This window comes from Cheilinus undulatus, linkage group 14 (assembly GCF_018320785.1).
Source record: "Cheilinus undulatus linkage group 14, ASM1832078v1, whole genome shotgun sequence".
NCBI lineage: Eukaryota > Metazoa > Chordata > Actinopteri > Labriformes > Labridae > Cheilinus > Cheilinus undulatus.
In genome coordinates, this window is record NC_054878.1 from 48,097,592 (window position 1) to 48,114,806 (window position 17,215).

At 43.0% G+C, this 17,215-nt stretch overlaps 1 protein-coding gene across 1 annotated transcript; it reads right to left on the reverse strand.

Moving 5' to 3' along the window:
* Positions 1 to 1,595: 1,595 nt before the first annotated feature.
* On the reverse strand, positions 1,596 to 11,385 carry LOC121521735 (5-hydroxytryptamine receptor 1B-like). The gene is made up of 2 exons (XM_041805891.1): positions 10,557 to 11,385; positions 1,596 to 2,198 (listed from the first exon to the last, which is right to left on the reverse strand). Exons 1-2 carry the CDS (start codon positions 11,103 to 11,105, stop codon positions 1,596 to 1,598), a joined length of 1,152 nt encoding a protein of 383 aa, XP_041661825.1. The 5' UTR covers positions 11,106 to 11,385.
* Between the last annotated feature and the right edge of the window lie 5,830 nt (positions 11,386 to 17,215).

Genomic DNA, 17,215 nt, shown 5'->3' on the forward strand with positions numbered 1-17,215 from the left:
CCAGTGAGCCGGCTCAAATTTGGGTGAATTCAGTTTGAAATTCCTCATTCCTGTTCAAAATGGTAAAACATGGAGAGCTGACTGAAAATGAAAGAGTCGGCATTAAAGCACTTCATGATGCTGGATGGTCTCTGAGACAGAGATGACAGCTGGTCTAATAAGTTTCCTAAGCACTGTCAGTAGGGGGGACTTTGAGGGGAAAAGGTGGGGAGCCACAACCTTAGACCGTGCTGACTCGCTACATCCACCCCGTACTCCACCCTAAAGGTGTGGACTTTGTCATTTTTTCAACAGATAATTTTCCCGTGCTCCTGATAACATGCGAGGACACCCAGAGCAGCACTGGGCCAATCCTCCCTCCCACGGTGGCGCCCTCAGGTGGGCTTACGCCTGCTTCAGTCTTACTTTAAGGTCCAAACATGCCTAAAAGGTCTCCAGTGTCGTATTCAACTGGCATTCTAAACCAGGTGTTGGCGAGTGCAAAAACAGCCTTGCAGGTAACACTGTCTGTCTGCAGCAATGTTCTGAAACGGTCGTATTCCATGCAAATCTTTGGTTTTAACTTGGCTTAATAATGGATGTATGTACAAAGTACTTAAAGTACTTGAAACTTGCAAGCAAACTCCTGTCTCACCTGCAAAATTACAGAAATGGTAAAGGCATTTATCTGCAAATTTAAGAATTAGTGAATACATGAAATAAAGGGATATAAATAAAGACAAAGGAATGGTTTTAAGCTAGCATTGTATTATTTATTATGACATGTGTTGCTGACCTTTTGGCCAGGTCACCCTTGTAAAAGAGATCTGGATCTCAATGGGTTTTATCTGGTTAAATAAAGGTTAAATAAATGAAATTGTGTAGGAGTGTGCTTGCTATTTTAATGGACTTTTTCTTTGCCTGTCATTTTATGAGATAGACATGCAAAGTGTTAGATAGAAATGCATATTCCTTGTCCTTGCTGAATGTTGATGGTGTGCAGGAGGGGGTTGTCTATTTTAATGATTTCATATATAAATGGCCTGATATTTGGTGTCCAGGATTGCTGCATATCAAGTTGAAAGACTAGTTCCATGACAGCCCAATGTGAGACTTTTTTATGTTCAGGTCTGTTTTGAGTGACATTGACAAACCCTGCTGGTTATTATCAGTCCATGTTTGCACAGCTGAACCCCCGCTGCATTAACAAATGACATAAATCTACATTTGCATGCAGAGAAAGCTACCTGCAGCCTCCCTTTAACACAAGTCCCACCTCTGACAAAGCAAACTGCCAAACAGCATCAGAGATTTTGGCGTGGCGTCTTTAGCGGCCAAATGGATTTTTAAAATGAGCCCCTCTGGACACGCCCCTGCACTCAGGACACACACAGAAGCCTGGATGGCAGCTCAATTCATCTCCACAGTCCTCCACTCCATCCATCAGCCGCATGCTCAATAATGCAGCCACATTATCATAAACAATCTGGGTGCTGCCCTGGAGGAGAACCTGGGGAGTGAAATCTACGTGGGTGGTGGAGGGTTTGATTCAATTCTGGCATTATACAGATGAGAGGAGAGGGGGGAGGAGGGTAATTATGGCTGGTAATCATGGTTCATGCCCTGCAGCATTTAAAGCGTATTAGTTTGTGGAAAGCCTGTTTGAAGTCCTCGTTGGACATGGTGTAGATGATGGGGTTGATTAACGAGTTGAGGTAACCAAGCCAGGTGAAAATGTCAAATAACTCCGGGTGGAAGCAGGACTCGCAGACAGGCACTAAGAGAGTGTAAATGAAAAACGGCAGCCAGCACACGATGTAGGCTCCCAGGATTATTCCCAAAGTTTTGGTCGCCTTCCTCTCTCGAGCTGCAGAGATGCGCTTCTTCTCCAGCAGCGCGTCGGACACAGTGACTTTGACTTGGCTCACGTTCGCGGACGAGGTAGTGTCACAGGAGGAGGTGTCGTTTGTCCCGTAGTTCAGGGAGGTGGTGGACGCCACCGAGCCGGGCGAGTTGGTGATGAGGTGCGCGGAGGTGAGTCTCTTCCCCGGCTTGTTGCTCGACTGCTTCAGGATGCGCTTCCGTGCCTCCACGTAGATCCTCCCGTAGAGGGCGATGAGCAGCAGTGTGGGGATGTAGAACGCGCCGAAGGTGGAGTAGATGGTGTAGAAGATGTGGTCCGTGTTCACGTTGCAGCTGGTCACCTCCTCTGCCTTCACCTGACAAGATAAGGCAAAGATATTCAAAGAGCTCCATTCATATGCAAGGCAACTAAAAATACACAACATTCAGAGCGGTGGTTTTTGAACGTGAGGCAGACCAGACCAGTGGAATTTTTTTTTTTTTGAGGGGGGGGCCTTTTCATGCCTTTATCTGATAGAGGAAGGACAGTGGATAGATTCAGAAACAGGGAACAGAGTGGGGAGAGACATGCTGTAAAGGGCCACAGGCCGGATTCAAACCCGGGCCACCCGCATACATGGGTAGTGCTTTAAACCACTCGACCATCTGCGCTCCGGACCAGTGGAATTTTTAACAAGAAGTCAAAAGGATGTTGGTCACTGAAGGTAACAGACATTTAGCGCTGTAAACACTGACACAGTCTGTGTAAGCACAGGATTTTTGGCACCAGCAATGATCCAAAGTGAGAACCAGGCAAAGCTGAAGGTGGAGGATGATCTGCTGTTATGTAATCCTGTGTGGACTCAAACTTAGTCCCACTAAATCAAAGCATAGAGTTTAATGATCAGGCAGTATTGGCAATAAGCTCCTCACAGAAACCAAAGAACTGATTGTTGGGAAAGATGGATGTTTGGAAACACCCTATAGCTTAAAGATGGGGCATAAATGTTTGAAAATATATTTGTTTGAGTCATATTTAATATGGGGGTGGGGGTCCACTGTGAAAACTCCTGATTTAGAGCATTAAAAGACAAAAAGACAACACACATGTTAGGATTTTAGAGGTAAGATTGTAAAAAAACGACAGAAAATGAAGGCAAAAGAGTAAGAAGCACTGCTGGGCCTTTGTAGTGTCACTTACAGGTGCTCTTAAGTGTAACCTCAAAATTCCACATACTCAGCTTTAGACAAGACTACAGCAGAACCACGAGTTCACGCAGGAATAGTATGTTAACAGCGGGTTATTTAGCCTTTTTTGGTGTTGACTGTTGTTTATTTCAAATTATTCCATTTTTTTTTTACTTCCACTATCGGTGGGTACATTTGGAAGTTCAAAGGTTTATGTTTTCTACAAAGGATGTGCAATGGTGCCATAGTGGCTCTGTGACCCACTGACCTCTCAACAGCGAGGACTGAAGTTAAAGTCAATCTGTAAATTAAAAAAACATGGGTATTGGAATCGAATATTGTGCATTCATACTAGTTTTACTACTTTTGACATTTCTCAGCACAATAATTCCACATAACTCTGAATTAGCTTACATCCACTGAGCCTGACAAAATTCATTCATTCACCTGGTCACAGTGCCCCCTGTGGCCAACACACTTTGATTTGCCCTTGTCGCTACCCGATCCGGACACCTGTACTGTGCATGTGCAAACGTGTCTACATAAATTAATTCTAACCCTAACCAGTGGAATATAAATGCTAAACCTAAGCCCAGGAAGCTAATTAATCAAAATATACACCTGACCAATGAGCTACCCCTAAATCTAACCAGTGGAAATTAAAATGCTAAACCTAACCTAAAGCTGATTAAGGCCTATCTAAACTCATCTGAGTTAACCTTAAACTAAGCAAATAGCACAAGTGTGCTGCCGAGCAGATGTAGATGCATGTTTGCACATGTGCAGTATAAATCTGGTTTCTGGGATGGATCGGGTAGCAACAGCCCTAAACATTTTAAACCAAGAAGCCCCTGCACACCATTAAACCAAGGCTTCCTGAAGAGGAGGAGTATGTTAGCTTCAATTCTTGCAAATAAATACTTGGTACGGGGACTTCCTGGTGTGCAGACCTCTTGTTTTCTTTCTACCTTCATTTTCAAACCTATTACTGATGTGCATGTCCTTTTTTATTTTTCTGATTATGCTCCAAGACTACACATACAAAGACAGATTCTTGGATCCATGCCAAACCCCAACAGGAAGTCCACCAGCTTCATCTCAACTTCAATCTAAGGCTGTTTCCATGATGCTAAATTACTTTAAAGGTCACATATTATGCAAAAATCACTTTTCAGGCTTTTCTAGCAAAAATATGTGACCCTGGCCTTTCCACAATCCCCCCAAGTACCAGAAAAATCCATTCCCTCCCCCTGTCTTTCTCCAACTTTCAGAAAATGTGTGCTGAAACAAGCCGTTCTCAGATTTTCCCCTCGTGGTGTCATGTGGGGAGGAAGCTCCGCCCCCAGGTTCAGTTGGCCCTCCCTGCGTTGAAGAAAGTCCCGCCCTCTGTTCCTGATCCTCCTCTCAGCTGGATCAGGAGAGCCACATCCATTTCCTTAAAGGGGTGGAGTCAGGGGCGGAGTCAGCATCACATTGAACACGCCTAAATGCAAACATCTCATCACAGCGCCTCCTACTGGCAACAGGAAGTGACAAAAACTGGCCAATTGTTTGGCTGTTTCTACCCTCCTCTGTATTTCTGCCTCTCCTTCTCTCCTGCAACCCAACAAACTCTCAGAGAGTGAACTGAATATTTGGAAGCTAATTTTTTCAGGTAGAAAAGGCAGAGAACTACAGGACAGACCCTAAGAGGAAAAATACAGTATATAAATACTCAAACAGGCAACAGAAGAGCATCAAACTCAGCACATCCTAATACTGAAGACGTCTCTAGTCCGGGGGAAACTTCCATGTTCACCTTTATTGACGTAGCCATTTAAACCGTAAGGACCCATCGTAACACAGGTGTCACATGACCTTTACATGTCCTGTAAGAGACCTTGCATAGCCTTTTTCTTGACCTAAACTAATAAAGTCCCTGACTGAAACACACTGAACATTCTGCTGTGGTCATGTGATTGGTTGAATAATTTAAAAGTGGAAAAAATGTAATAGGTGCTAAAATGGTTTAAAAGAGGCAACAGTTGTGGTGTTTATTCATTGTTCTAGTTTTATTGTGACATTTCCGGTTCCGGTCTGTATTGCCGGCCGCTAACTTCACTGTGCTTCCTCCTGAGGCTGCTCCCTTCCCCCCACGCGGTGCCGAGGAGATTGAACACACCTGTCTGGGCGTAATCATCAAGCGCTCTACAAGAGGCTGCAGAGACTCTCCTCAGCACCAGAGTTTTGTTTGCCACTCGCCAGTGGTAACCCTCAGCTCACGGCTCTCGCTCATCTCATGATTTTGCATATTTCCAGTGTTACTTGTGGATCGTTTTCTAAAGTGCCTCTCCTTCCTTTCCAGCGCCTCTCTCGTCGCTCCACCGCAGCCCAGCCTCAGCGCTCTCTCCCTAAAGACTCTCACTCCCTGGATTCAATAAATCTGTTAGACTCATCATCTGCGTCCACATTCGGGGTTCAACCACACCACCACATCACAACAATGGGATTAAAATGGCAATGAAAGAAATTATAGAAATGCAACAAGAGAACAAATGAGAAGAAAACTGTGAAAAGTGGTTAAACAAGACAGAGATGGGTTGAAGAAGCAAAAAACAGGTTAAAAAAAAAGCCACAAACTTGTAAAAACAGGTCAAAAACTGGCAAAAATGAGTTCAAAGTGGGAACAATGGCTAAAAGTAAAATAGAGGTGCAGATTTTTTTAAATCGGCAAAATTGGGGAAAAATGGCAAAAATGGGTAGCAGATATATTCGCAAAAAGGGTGCCAAAATGGTGAAAACCTGTTAAAAAGTGGCAAAAAGGCTATAACATGGAAAAGTTGCCATAATTGTCTAGATGAAGTAGGAAAATGGGGTGGCATAAATGAACAGAAACAGTGGTGAAAAGGGTTTAAACCCCTTTTTTGCTGATCCAGCACACATGCATGGATGTCATCAATAAATCATGACTGTGGAGGGACATTCACTGGGGTTTTGTGTTGAAAAAAAGCTCCTGAAAATGATCAATGATCTAATTGATTTTGACTTATGTTGTATAAATACAAATGAAAAAATAAAATCATGCCAATATGCAATCAAGACTGGAAAGTAAATGTATTTATCAATGACAGATGAATAACTACAAAAGCCCAATGTGACATATAAGCAGCGTTTCCTATCCTTGACATTAGAGATAAGTGTATTGTTTTTTTTAGTCACAAATGTGTTGTACACGGTCCAACCGAGTCTGTGTAATGCCACGCCATAATTGTAATCCATCCATAAATGATATCATAATGTCTACGGCACTGATCGTCAACTGGCGGTCCAGGGGCCACATCAGGCCCCTGGACCGCTTCCTGTCCGGCCCCCAAAAGATCATTCAATTCAGAAAAGGAGGAAAAGAATATTTTAGGAGTATCCTTTTGCTTTAAGTGTCTTTCAATGTTAAATCCATCCCACAAACAATTAACATTGAAATAGTTTTAGAATGACTGAACATTTGATCTGTTTTTACAGAAATTTACCGTCAAAATTTGTTGATATTTTAAAAATGGTTAAGGTTGGCAGAAGTGTTGCAAAAATTGGCAGAAAAAAGTTGTGAAAAGAGGTTAAAATGTGTCAAAAATGGTATAGGAGGAAAAAAAAAGGGGCAACAGGTATCAAAGATTGGTTACAAATGACAAAAAATAGTGCAAGAAAGTAAAGAAAAGGGGTTAAAAAGTGGCAAAAATTGGAGAAAAGTATCAAAAATTGGAGAAAAGTGGCAAAAATTGATAATAGAGTGGCATAAAGGGGATAAAACATGCATAAAAAATGGTTTAAAGGGGTTAAAATCTTTCAAAAATTGGACAAATGAGGCAAAAAGGGGCAAAAAGTGTCAACAATGGGTAAAAATGGTTTTAAAGTTGCAAAAATTGATGGAAAAAAAATGTAATAAAAGGGGTTAAAAAGTGGCAAAAATAGAAGAAAAGAGGCAAAAATGGATAAAAGAGTGGCACAAAGGGGATTAAACATGCAGGAAACGTGGTTTAAAAGGGGTTAAAATCATGCAAAAATTGGGTTCAAGAGGCAAAAAGTACCATAAAGGGGTTAAAAGTGTCAAAATGGGTTAATATTGGTGCTAAATGACAATTAGGGAGGGCCCATTCTCTGGGATTTTCAGGGGTCTGGCCAATCCTGTTGTCAGGCCTGCTGTATTCTAGATAACAGGGATAGATCTCACTGGTAATGACTAAAAATGTCCTGTAGTTTAAAGGAAAACACAAATACTACTGCAGTAATATTTCAATCAGACCAAAATGTTCATTTAATTTTATTTGAAAATCCGGCCCCCAGAGTTTCTGCTGAGACTAAACCTGGCCCTTGTGCAGATGGACTTGATGAGCCCTGGTCTACAGGGATCTACCTGACAGTTATAGAACGACATTCTGGGAGCTTTTCTGGGTCTTGGACCTCTCTGCTGAGACCAGGGCTCCTCCACAGACTTTTCTGGATAAACCAGTTTGATGATATTTTAATTCTCTTTGGTTTCTTATAAATTCAAAAGCAGACACAGACAACTGTGGTAGAACCACCCATTAACGTTATGTGATGACAGCCGAGTGTTTTGCTTCCTGCTGTAATCTACCATGGTTTCATTCAATAGAACGAGGGATTATAAGTGTAACGTTATTCTTTTACTGGGATTAGAGCTGCTCAAGTCACCTCCATGATTCTCTGCTACACTCAAAGTCATCTTTTGTTATCATTTTCATTGAGCCCCCCCCCCCCATCACTTGATTGCTGATCTTCAATCACACATTGCCAGTAAACAGCTCATGCTATGGATCTCTGTGTCGATCTCCATATACTCAAAGCTAACAGCCCTGGTTTACACGTGTACGTACTGAAAATACCACAAACTCCCATCCCTAACAGCTAAAGGTTGAATATATGAGAAAACACAACTGTTTTATTTTCTATAATCATTATGCCAAAAATATTTGTACATTTTTGCGCCTCTTTTATAGTCTGTTGTGCCATTTTGCTGTTGAACACAGTGCATGGAGGGAAATTCATCATACCCCTTGGTTTCAAGTGTGGTCCTGGAAAATCTTCATTTCACGGTCTATGAGGCCCTCGGCCCTCGATTCTAACGAGAATAGGGACACACCTTCACCTGATTTGAACACCCTAAACCAAGGGGAGGGGCTAAGATAATGGCTAAGGGGGAGAAATGGAATTCACCCTTATTCTGCTGCCACCATATTACAATTACAACGTAATGACACCAAACACACGCAGATTATTAAGACCAATAATCGTTCACCACAGGCGGATACGCCCCAACAATTGTCGGGAAAGGATCATCTTGCCTCAGATCGGGCTTAAAACCCTGTAGAGTGTGGCCGGCCTAAGGCTGGTAAGAAGTATGTTGTGTGTGTTCCAGTGGATATGTGACACCTTACAGGGCCCCAACGAGGACACTGTCATGTCTATTTACCACAAAGGCATCCCACTGGGCACCGTCACAACCGTTTTATTGCATAAGGGGGTGAGTTGACAATTTGCCAACAAGTTCTTGCCACTTCACATCTTGTCTCTATTGACCCATTAATGCCTCTATTAATCACTTTTTTTTTTACCACATTTTACACTAATTTTTGCCCGTTTTAACCACATTTCACTCATTTTTGCCAGTTTAACCCAATTCTGTGTATTTTCTGTCTCAGTTAACCCTTTTTGCCAGTTTAAATCAATCCTTAATCCCATTTCACCAAATTTCCCACCCATTTTTGATAATTTAAGGCATTTTAGCCACTTTTTAATCCCATTTTACCACTATCTATGCTGTTTTTAACACTTAAATCCATTGCTGCCTTTTTTTTGCTAATTTTTGCCACTTCTAACCCATTTCTATTTTTTAAAATCCATTTCCACCACCTTTTCCACCATTTTTTGCCATTATTAACTGATTTTAGCCATTTTAGCCCATTTTAATTCTAGTTTTAACTTTTTAAGAGGGCTATTTTCCACATAAGTGAATAAAAAAGATATTTGTTTATTGATAAAAGTGTTATTATTAACCATTTATTATGGATATCACACTTAATTTCACAATGGACAATGATTTTGCTAACCTTTAGGTCCCCAGCCTGGCTGGCCCCCCTTTGTCACCCCATGTGGGCGGCCTTGTCTGCACACAGCTATTCTTTATTGTGCATGGCCGTGTTCAACCACCCTCAGGTAGAGTGGGGGTCCCCAGTTTGTGGCACTTTCATTTTTGGGGTCATGAGCTGAAAAGGTTGAGAACCCCTGCTCTAAGAGGGCAAAGAGGGCACTTTGTCAAATTTGTTCACTTAAAAGACTCCAAAGAGGGCACTTTGTCAATTTTGTATGCTAAAAAGACTCCAAAAAGGGCACTTTGTCAATTATGTACACTTAAAAGACTCCAAAGAGGGCACTTTGTCAAATTTGTCCTCTAAAAGACTCCAAAGAGGGCACTTTGTCAAATTTGTTCACTTAAAAGACTCCAAAGAGGGCACTTTGTCAAATTTGTCCTCTAAAAGACTCCAAAGAGGGCACTTTGTCAAATTTGTCCTCTAAAAATACTCCAAAGAGGGCACTTTGTCGATTCTGGCCACTTAAAAGACTCCAAAAAGGGCACTTTGTCAATTTTGTATGCTAAAAAGCTTCCAAAGAGGGCACTTTGTCAAATTTGTGCATTCTAAAGACTCCAAAGAGGGCACTTTGTCACATTTGCCCACTAAACAGTCTCCAAAAGGACACTTTGTTGATTATCTATTCAGTAAGAGGCCACTAAAAAGGTCATGTTTTACAGCCCCTTCTTTATCTTAACCACTGGGCCATTGGAGGGGTGGGTTCCCCCCGCCACCCTCTGGGCCCACCAGTGCGGTAAAACATTTATTAAACAGAAACACAAAGGTTTTTCTGATAAGAAACACAAGTGCAGAGGAAGGAGCTGTTCTAGGATGGAGGGTTGTGGTGCATCTGTGCAGGCTGAATAAAGTCTGATGGTTTTATTTGTGAGTTCTGCCTTATTAGATGAAGCTTTATGGTGCATACATGTTCACGTTCTCCTGATGTGTAAGGCTCTAAATATCTGCAGCTCACTCCATATGTGTCCATAATGATCTTTCAGTTTCTAGTATTGATATCATGCCAGTAAATCATGCATCCCTATTGAATTAATCCACTTTCAGATTCAGCTACAATGTTGACAGTTAAAATAATTATGTAGATTCATTGTTTTTATAAACTCTGCTCTCCACTCCTTTATCTTCATGAATGTTTTAGAGGCATTATGAGAGTTTAAGTTTGATGTAAAATCAGTGAGGAACTGTGTTTTATAATCGTCATCTCCAATCAGAATCATCATGATTATGATTTTTGCCCTGATGGAGCAGCCCTTCTCTGACCTGCTCTACCACACAAAATCACTGATCGGCTGATCGATTAGGAGGAATGGTGCGTCATGAATCAAGTTTTGGCGTGATTTGGCTCATTCTAGTCCTCTCTAATGGGAACAAACTCCTGAAATGAGTGAACTGTGTGGATGGATTCACCTGGCGCCAGAAGAAAGGCGGCAGGGAGATGGAGATGGCGATCACCCAGGCGGTGGCCACCATCCCCGCTGCGCGCGCCGGCGTGCGCTTCTTGGAGTACTCCACCGCGTCCGTGATTGCCCAGTATCGGTCCAGCGCAATTACGCACAGGTGGAGGATGGAAGCGGTGCAGCACGTTATATCCGAGGAGAGCCAGATGTCACAGACCACCTGGCCCAGCGTCCACGTCTGGCTCACGGTGTAGAGCGCGCTGATGGGCATCACCAGGATGGACACGAGCAGGTCCGTGACGGCCAGGGACGCGATGAGAAAGTTGGCCGGGGTGTGCAGCTTGCGGGACTGGTAGATGGTGGCGATGACGAAGGCGTTGGAGAGCGTGGTGGCGAAAGTTATGAGCGCTAAGGTCACGGCTACACCCGCCTGGAAAGCCAAGTTAGCGTCCTTCTCCTCCGCCCTGGACGTGAAATTCTCCTGGGTGTAGTTGGTGGAGATGTTCAACAGCTCTCCGTAGGTGACAGTGTGTGGTTTGAGCTGGCTGGCATTCTCCATCCCTCCACCTTCCTCCGTCAGATCGCCCTGTCATTGAGCTCGAAGGAAAGCCTGGAGATCACCCTGAAATCACTCAAATATCCATCCGCCACGCGCGTGTCTCTCCAGGAGGAGAAAAGCGGCTCCATCTTCAGCAGCAGCACTTAGGATCCAACAATCAGACGACAGGTGTTTCCTTACAGACGCATTTCTGCCTCCTCCTCTTCATCTTATCACTTCGGCAGCAGCATTTTACGCAATTAAACATCCAAAAGACGCAAGTAAAATAACGGCAGAGAAAGCCTCTCCATCATCCACAGTGAGCCTTTCTCTGTGACATTCTTTGCTTTTCCACAAATCACACCAGGATCCAGTCACAGCGGGAATAAATCACTTTTGTCTGTTTTTGCTGCTTTTTAATCCGCGCAGAGATTCCTCAGAAGTTCAGAGCTGCACAAGTCTGAGTCTGCTTTTATACTGCTCTCTCTCTCTCTCTCTCCCCCCACCTTTCTAAACATCTCTCTCTCTCTCTCTCTCTCTCTCTCTCTCCCCCCACCTTTCAAAACATCTCTCTCTCTCTCTCTCTCTCTCCCCCCACCTTTCTAAACATCTCTCTCTCTCTCCCTCTCTCTCTCTCTCCCCACCTTTCTAAACATCTCTCTCTCTCTCTCTCCCCACCTTTCTAAACATCTCTCTCTCTCTCTCTCTCTCTCTCCCCACCTTTCTAAACATCTCTCTCTCTCCCCCCACCTTTCTAAACATCTCACTCTCTCTCTCCCCACCTTTCTAAACATCTCTCTCTCTCTCTCTCTCTCTCCCACCTTTCTAAACATCTCTCTCTCTCTCTCTCTCTCTCTCTCTCCCCACCTTTCTAAACATCTCTCTCTCTCTCTCTCTCTCTCCACCTTTCTAAACATCTCTCTCTCTCTCTCTCTCTCTCTCTCTCTCTCTCTCACCACCTTTCTAAACATATCTCTCTCTCTCTCTCTCTCTCTCTCTCTCTCTCTCTCTCTCTCTCTCTCTCCCCCCACCTTTCTAAACATCTCTCTCTCTCTCTCTCTCTCTCGAATGTTTTAAAGGAGTCTTACTCCGTTTTTCCCCACGTTTCTTACTTTTATGGATGCACTGATACGGCTTTATTTTTTCCTTCTCCCAGGCTAATTACACCTTAAATCACAGATTTTTATTTGCATATTTGTCACTCGTAAATGTTTCATCAAACTAATTTTAATACGAGCCATCCAAAACTACCTGGTCTTATGTGGAAAAATCATCACCCTCTCCTTGCTATATCATGAATTAACTCTGATTAACCACATTTTTATAAAGCTGAATTCAGATTGACTCAGACCTGATTACTGCCAGAATCCCTTGACTAAAACCCGTCTGACAAAGTCAAGTAGGCTCAAAGATCTTCAACACATCATGGAACCATCTAAAGAAATTCAAGAACAGATGAGGAACATCTATCAGTCTGGAAGGGTTACAGAGACATTTCTGAGGCTTTGGGACTCAGTGAGAGCCGTTACCCACAAATGGGGAAAACTGTGAACAGTGGTGAACTTTCCCAGGAGTGGCCGGCCTACCAATATGGCTCCAAGAGCACATGGATGACTCATCCAGGAGGTCCCAGAAGAACCCAGAACTACATCTGAAGACCTGCAGGCCTCACTGACTCAGTTAAGGTCAGAGTTCATGATTCAACAATCAGAAAGACACTGGACAAATATGGCATCATGGGAGAGATCCAAGGTCAAAACCACTGCTGAGCAAAAAGAACACAAAGACTTGTCTCACATTTGACTACAAACATCCTGATGATCCCCAAGACTTCTGGGAAAATATTCTGAGGACTGAGGAGACATACGAGGAACTTTCTGGAACCCTAACCCTCACTCCTCCACAGTTCCACCAACTTTGACAAAATTGCCAACTTTTGCAAAATATTTGGCAAAAATGGAGGGAAAAAGCCTTAATGTGGAAAACCCCTACATGTACCTTTGATTCCATCCTTTGAAGCCTTTTATGTCATTAAAGGATGACATCATCTTCAAAGGGTGACATCTTGAAAGGATGATATCATCTTCAAAGGGTGACATCTTCAAGGAATGACATCAGCTTCAAAAGACGACATCTTGAAAGGATGACATCGTCTTCAAAGGGTGACATTTTGAAAGGATGACATCATCTTCAAAGGGTGACATCTTGAAAGGATGACATCGTCTTCAAAGGATTATGTACCATCCTTGCTATCACTCCCGTCTAACCAGTAGGATTCATTAGCTGAAGAGTACATCCCTCTAAAGCATCTTTATGACACCATGAGGGAGAAAAGCTGTTAAACTAACTCAACATTTCATTAGAAGAACATCAGACCAACAGTCAGACATGGTGGTGGTAGTGTGATGGTCTGGACCAGGACCTGGATCCATGAATTCTGCTCCCTAGCTGAAAATCCTGAAGGAGAATGTCTGTCCATCAGTTCATGACCTCAAGCTCAAACACTCTTGGGTTATGGAGCAGGACCATGATCCCAAACACACCAGCAAGTCCACCTCTGAATGGACTGAAAACTAAATGAAGGTTCTGGAGTGGTCTAGTCAAAGTCTGGACTTCGATCTGACAGAGATACTGTGGTATGACCTTAAACAGGCTTCTCATTCTCTGTTGACCCATTATTGCCTCAGAGAAACGACTCTCACTTTGAGTTAGACTACTATAACTTCATAGCAGTAAAATGTGAGAGTGTAATACTAAGAATCCTAACCTTAGCATTTTAAATTCCCATTGTGACGATAAACCACCCCCAGGTTTACCCTGACCTCCCAGCCAATCAAAGCAGAGGACATGACCTCACCTGTCCTCAGAGGTGTGTTATCTGTGATGAGATAAAATCATGCTACGGTGTCGGCCCGGTCTCTGTATCAGTCAGTTTCTACTCAGCAGTGAATCTTGTGTTCCTGTGTGTCCTTCACTGACGTCCAATAAAAAGCTCTTTAAAACCAAAGTGCTCTCTGTGTCACTTTCACATTAAAAGCTCCTTCTGCCTCTCAATCTGATGGTAACAGCCAAGGCTGCCATGAATAGTTGCAGAGTGTGGATTGTAACTTTTACATGTGGAAAAATGGGAGCTACAAGGTCATGTTAGGTGTGAAAATCCCAAACCAAACCAGATATTTAAAGGGCAAATAAAAGGAGATCAAATAAAATGTCCCTCCATGGGGATGGGTACTGAAATCTAACATGTCTGGTACTGAAACACAACACAGATTTAAGTGCATGAGACACTTCCTCACACCTTGGAACCGGGTCTGGCCAGGATCCACGCCCCTTCACTCCCACAAGGAGGAAAAAAGAAGCAAATTCTTCAAGTGATCTTCAACTAATGCAACTCTGTTTCCAAATGAAGTGAGTGGAGAACAGTGCAGACTGTAGTCTCTGTTAAAGGTCACATATTTAACCCCTTTAAGACAGGTTTATATCAGTCTCAGAGGTCCCCAAAACATACCTAGGAAGTTTACTGCTGAAAAAACACTCCAGTGTTGGATTTTTGCATGTCTAAAACCCCTCTGTTTCAGCCCTGCTCAGAACAAGCTGTTTCTGTGTCTGTGACTTTAAATGTTACTGAGCTGTCTGACTCCGCCCCTGACTCCGCCCCTCTCAGGAAATGGATGCAGTTTAATGGATGTGGCTCTCCTGATCCCCCTCTGTTGTCAGCTGAGAGGAGGATCAGGAGAGATAGGCGGAACTTTCTTCCAAACAGGGAGGGCCAACCGAACCTGGGGGTGGAGCTAACTCCCCACATGACATCATGAGGGGAAAATCTGAGAATGGCTTGTTTCAGCACATATTTTCTGAACGGTGGAGGAAGAGAGGGGGAGGGAATGGATTTTTCTGATTCTTGGGGGGATTGTGGACAGGCCAGGGGCACATATTTGTGTTAGAAAAGCCTGAAAAAGTGTACTTTGCATAATATGTGAACTTTAAAAGACTGATAATCTCCAAAAAGCTCCAGGGTACACCAGCTGGGATAGGCTCCAGCCCCCCCCGACCCCCTGCAGGAAAAGCCATATAAAACTGGATGGATGGATGTTTTTGGATGTTTTTGGATGTACTTGGTGCGTGCCGCTGTGAAATCAACAGAGGTGTAAAAATACAAGAAAGTTGTAAAAAAAAATGTAAAAAAAAAAATGTAAAAAATACCCAAAAAAACTACTCCATTACAGTAATCTGAGTAAATGTAGTGAGTAACATTCCACCTCTGCAGCTCACAGCGATCCTCATAATATTGTTTGCCAACAGGAAGTTGCTCATTGACTCTCCTGTGCTTTAATGATGATCTTGTCCTTCCTTTCCCAGATATCTCCACCTTTGTAGACTTTCAGTTTTGGCTCAAAACTCTGATTTTAGTGATTTAAAAAGTCTTGAGTACTCTATGATTATCCAAGGAGGCTAAACAAAAACCCCAGTTCATTTACTCCATTTGAACGTGTCATTTTGAAGAGATGGAGACTGAAAAAGCTCCTCCTGCGGAAAGAGTAGTAGCCTTTTCCTCAAAATAAATCGGTTTGATTTAAACCAATTGGTATTCTAAAAACTGGCACTGTTCAGTGATGGCAGATCATATAAAACCTGAAAGTCCAGTGGGTGGCATGCTGATTAGTGCTAAATTAAGCATTTTACTGTGATGTCAGGACTTAAATGAGCGTAAGAGAGCTGTAATGTTCTTAGATTCTGTTTTTGCCAAGAGCAAATCCTAGATAGGAAAACTCTGGCTTATGTCAAAATCTTAAAAACTGCATAAGTGGGATTTAAGAACACATTTCTTACTTGGAACAGTAGGTAGATGAGGCTAAATGTCTTAGATATTATATGATAATAACACTGACGTACAGCAGATAGTCGTCAGTCTCCCTCCCTCTCTCTCTGTGGTGTCATAACACTCGTAGCCCTTTCAGAGCAGAGAGGTTAACACACTAACAGGCTCCATTACCCTCTGTTAAAGGGTAATGAGTGAAGTCTGCAGAGTGGAGACGTTTCAGCACCACGGAGAGCTCCCTGACTTCAGCACTGAGGGGAGGCTCCAAACTTCCTCCACATGTCCTCCTGATATATCTGATTAAAGAAACACTGAGTCTTTGGTTCAATGGAAGTATGGATACTAGTCAGAGAAAATACTCACTCACAGTTTCAGCACTATAGAGAGCTCCCTGACTTCACCACAGAAGAGGAGGCTCCAAACTTCCTCCGTATTTCCTCCTGGTATATTTGATGATAACTAGAGAAACACTGGGTCTTTGATTGCATGAAAGTATGAATACTAGTCAGAGAAATACTCACAGTTTCAGCACCATGGAGAGCTCCCTGACTTCACCACAGAAGAGGAGGCTCCAAACTTCCTCCACATGTCCTCCTGATATATCTGGTTAAAGAAACACTGAGTCTGATTCAATAAAAGTATGAATACTAGGCAGAGAGTCCTGTTTAAAATGGCCCTGTAGAAAGTGCCTCCACTTACAGCTGAATGATTTGAAAATTACAGAAGCTTTGAAAAACCACATCCATTTAAAGAGGTGTATAGAAGGGAAGCAAGTCCATCATAAACTGCAGGGACACTCCTGCACACTCCCTAAATTACACAACAGCATCAGTAACATGATAATGAATCCTTGGTGCAACAGTGTTCAAGACAGCACTGCTAAAGTTCCCGCTTCGATGCCCCTGTGGAAAATAAAATATGTTAAAGGGCTATTTGTAGTGCCCTTTGAGTGGACAAAAGTGAAAGTTAGCCATAGAATTCCCTTCCAAAGGACAATATGTGATAGAGTGTTCATGTAGAGGCCCTTCCAGTGAAGGTTGCTCTTTCAGTGGACAAAACGTGATAAAGTGCCCTTGTAAGTGGTTGCCAGACCCCTTGGTGATAAGGTATAAAGTGCACTCAAGGATTCCACTCTGGTGGAAGAAGTAATAAAGTGTCCTCTAGACCAATGGTTTTCAAACTCTTTTTTGCCCAAGGCACTCCAAAAATCAAGCTGAAGTCTCAAGGCACACTATATTCATGTCCTTGCAAAATAGCCTCTTTAGCATGTGAGGCAGCATGTCCAAACCGTATGCAATGTGAGCGAGCGCCA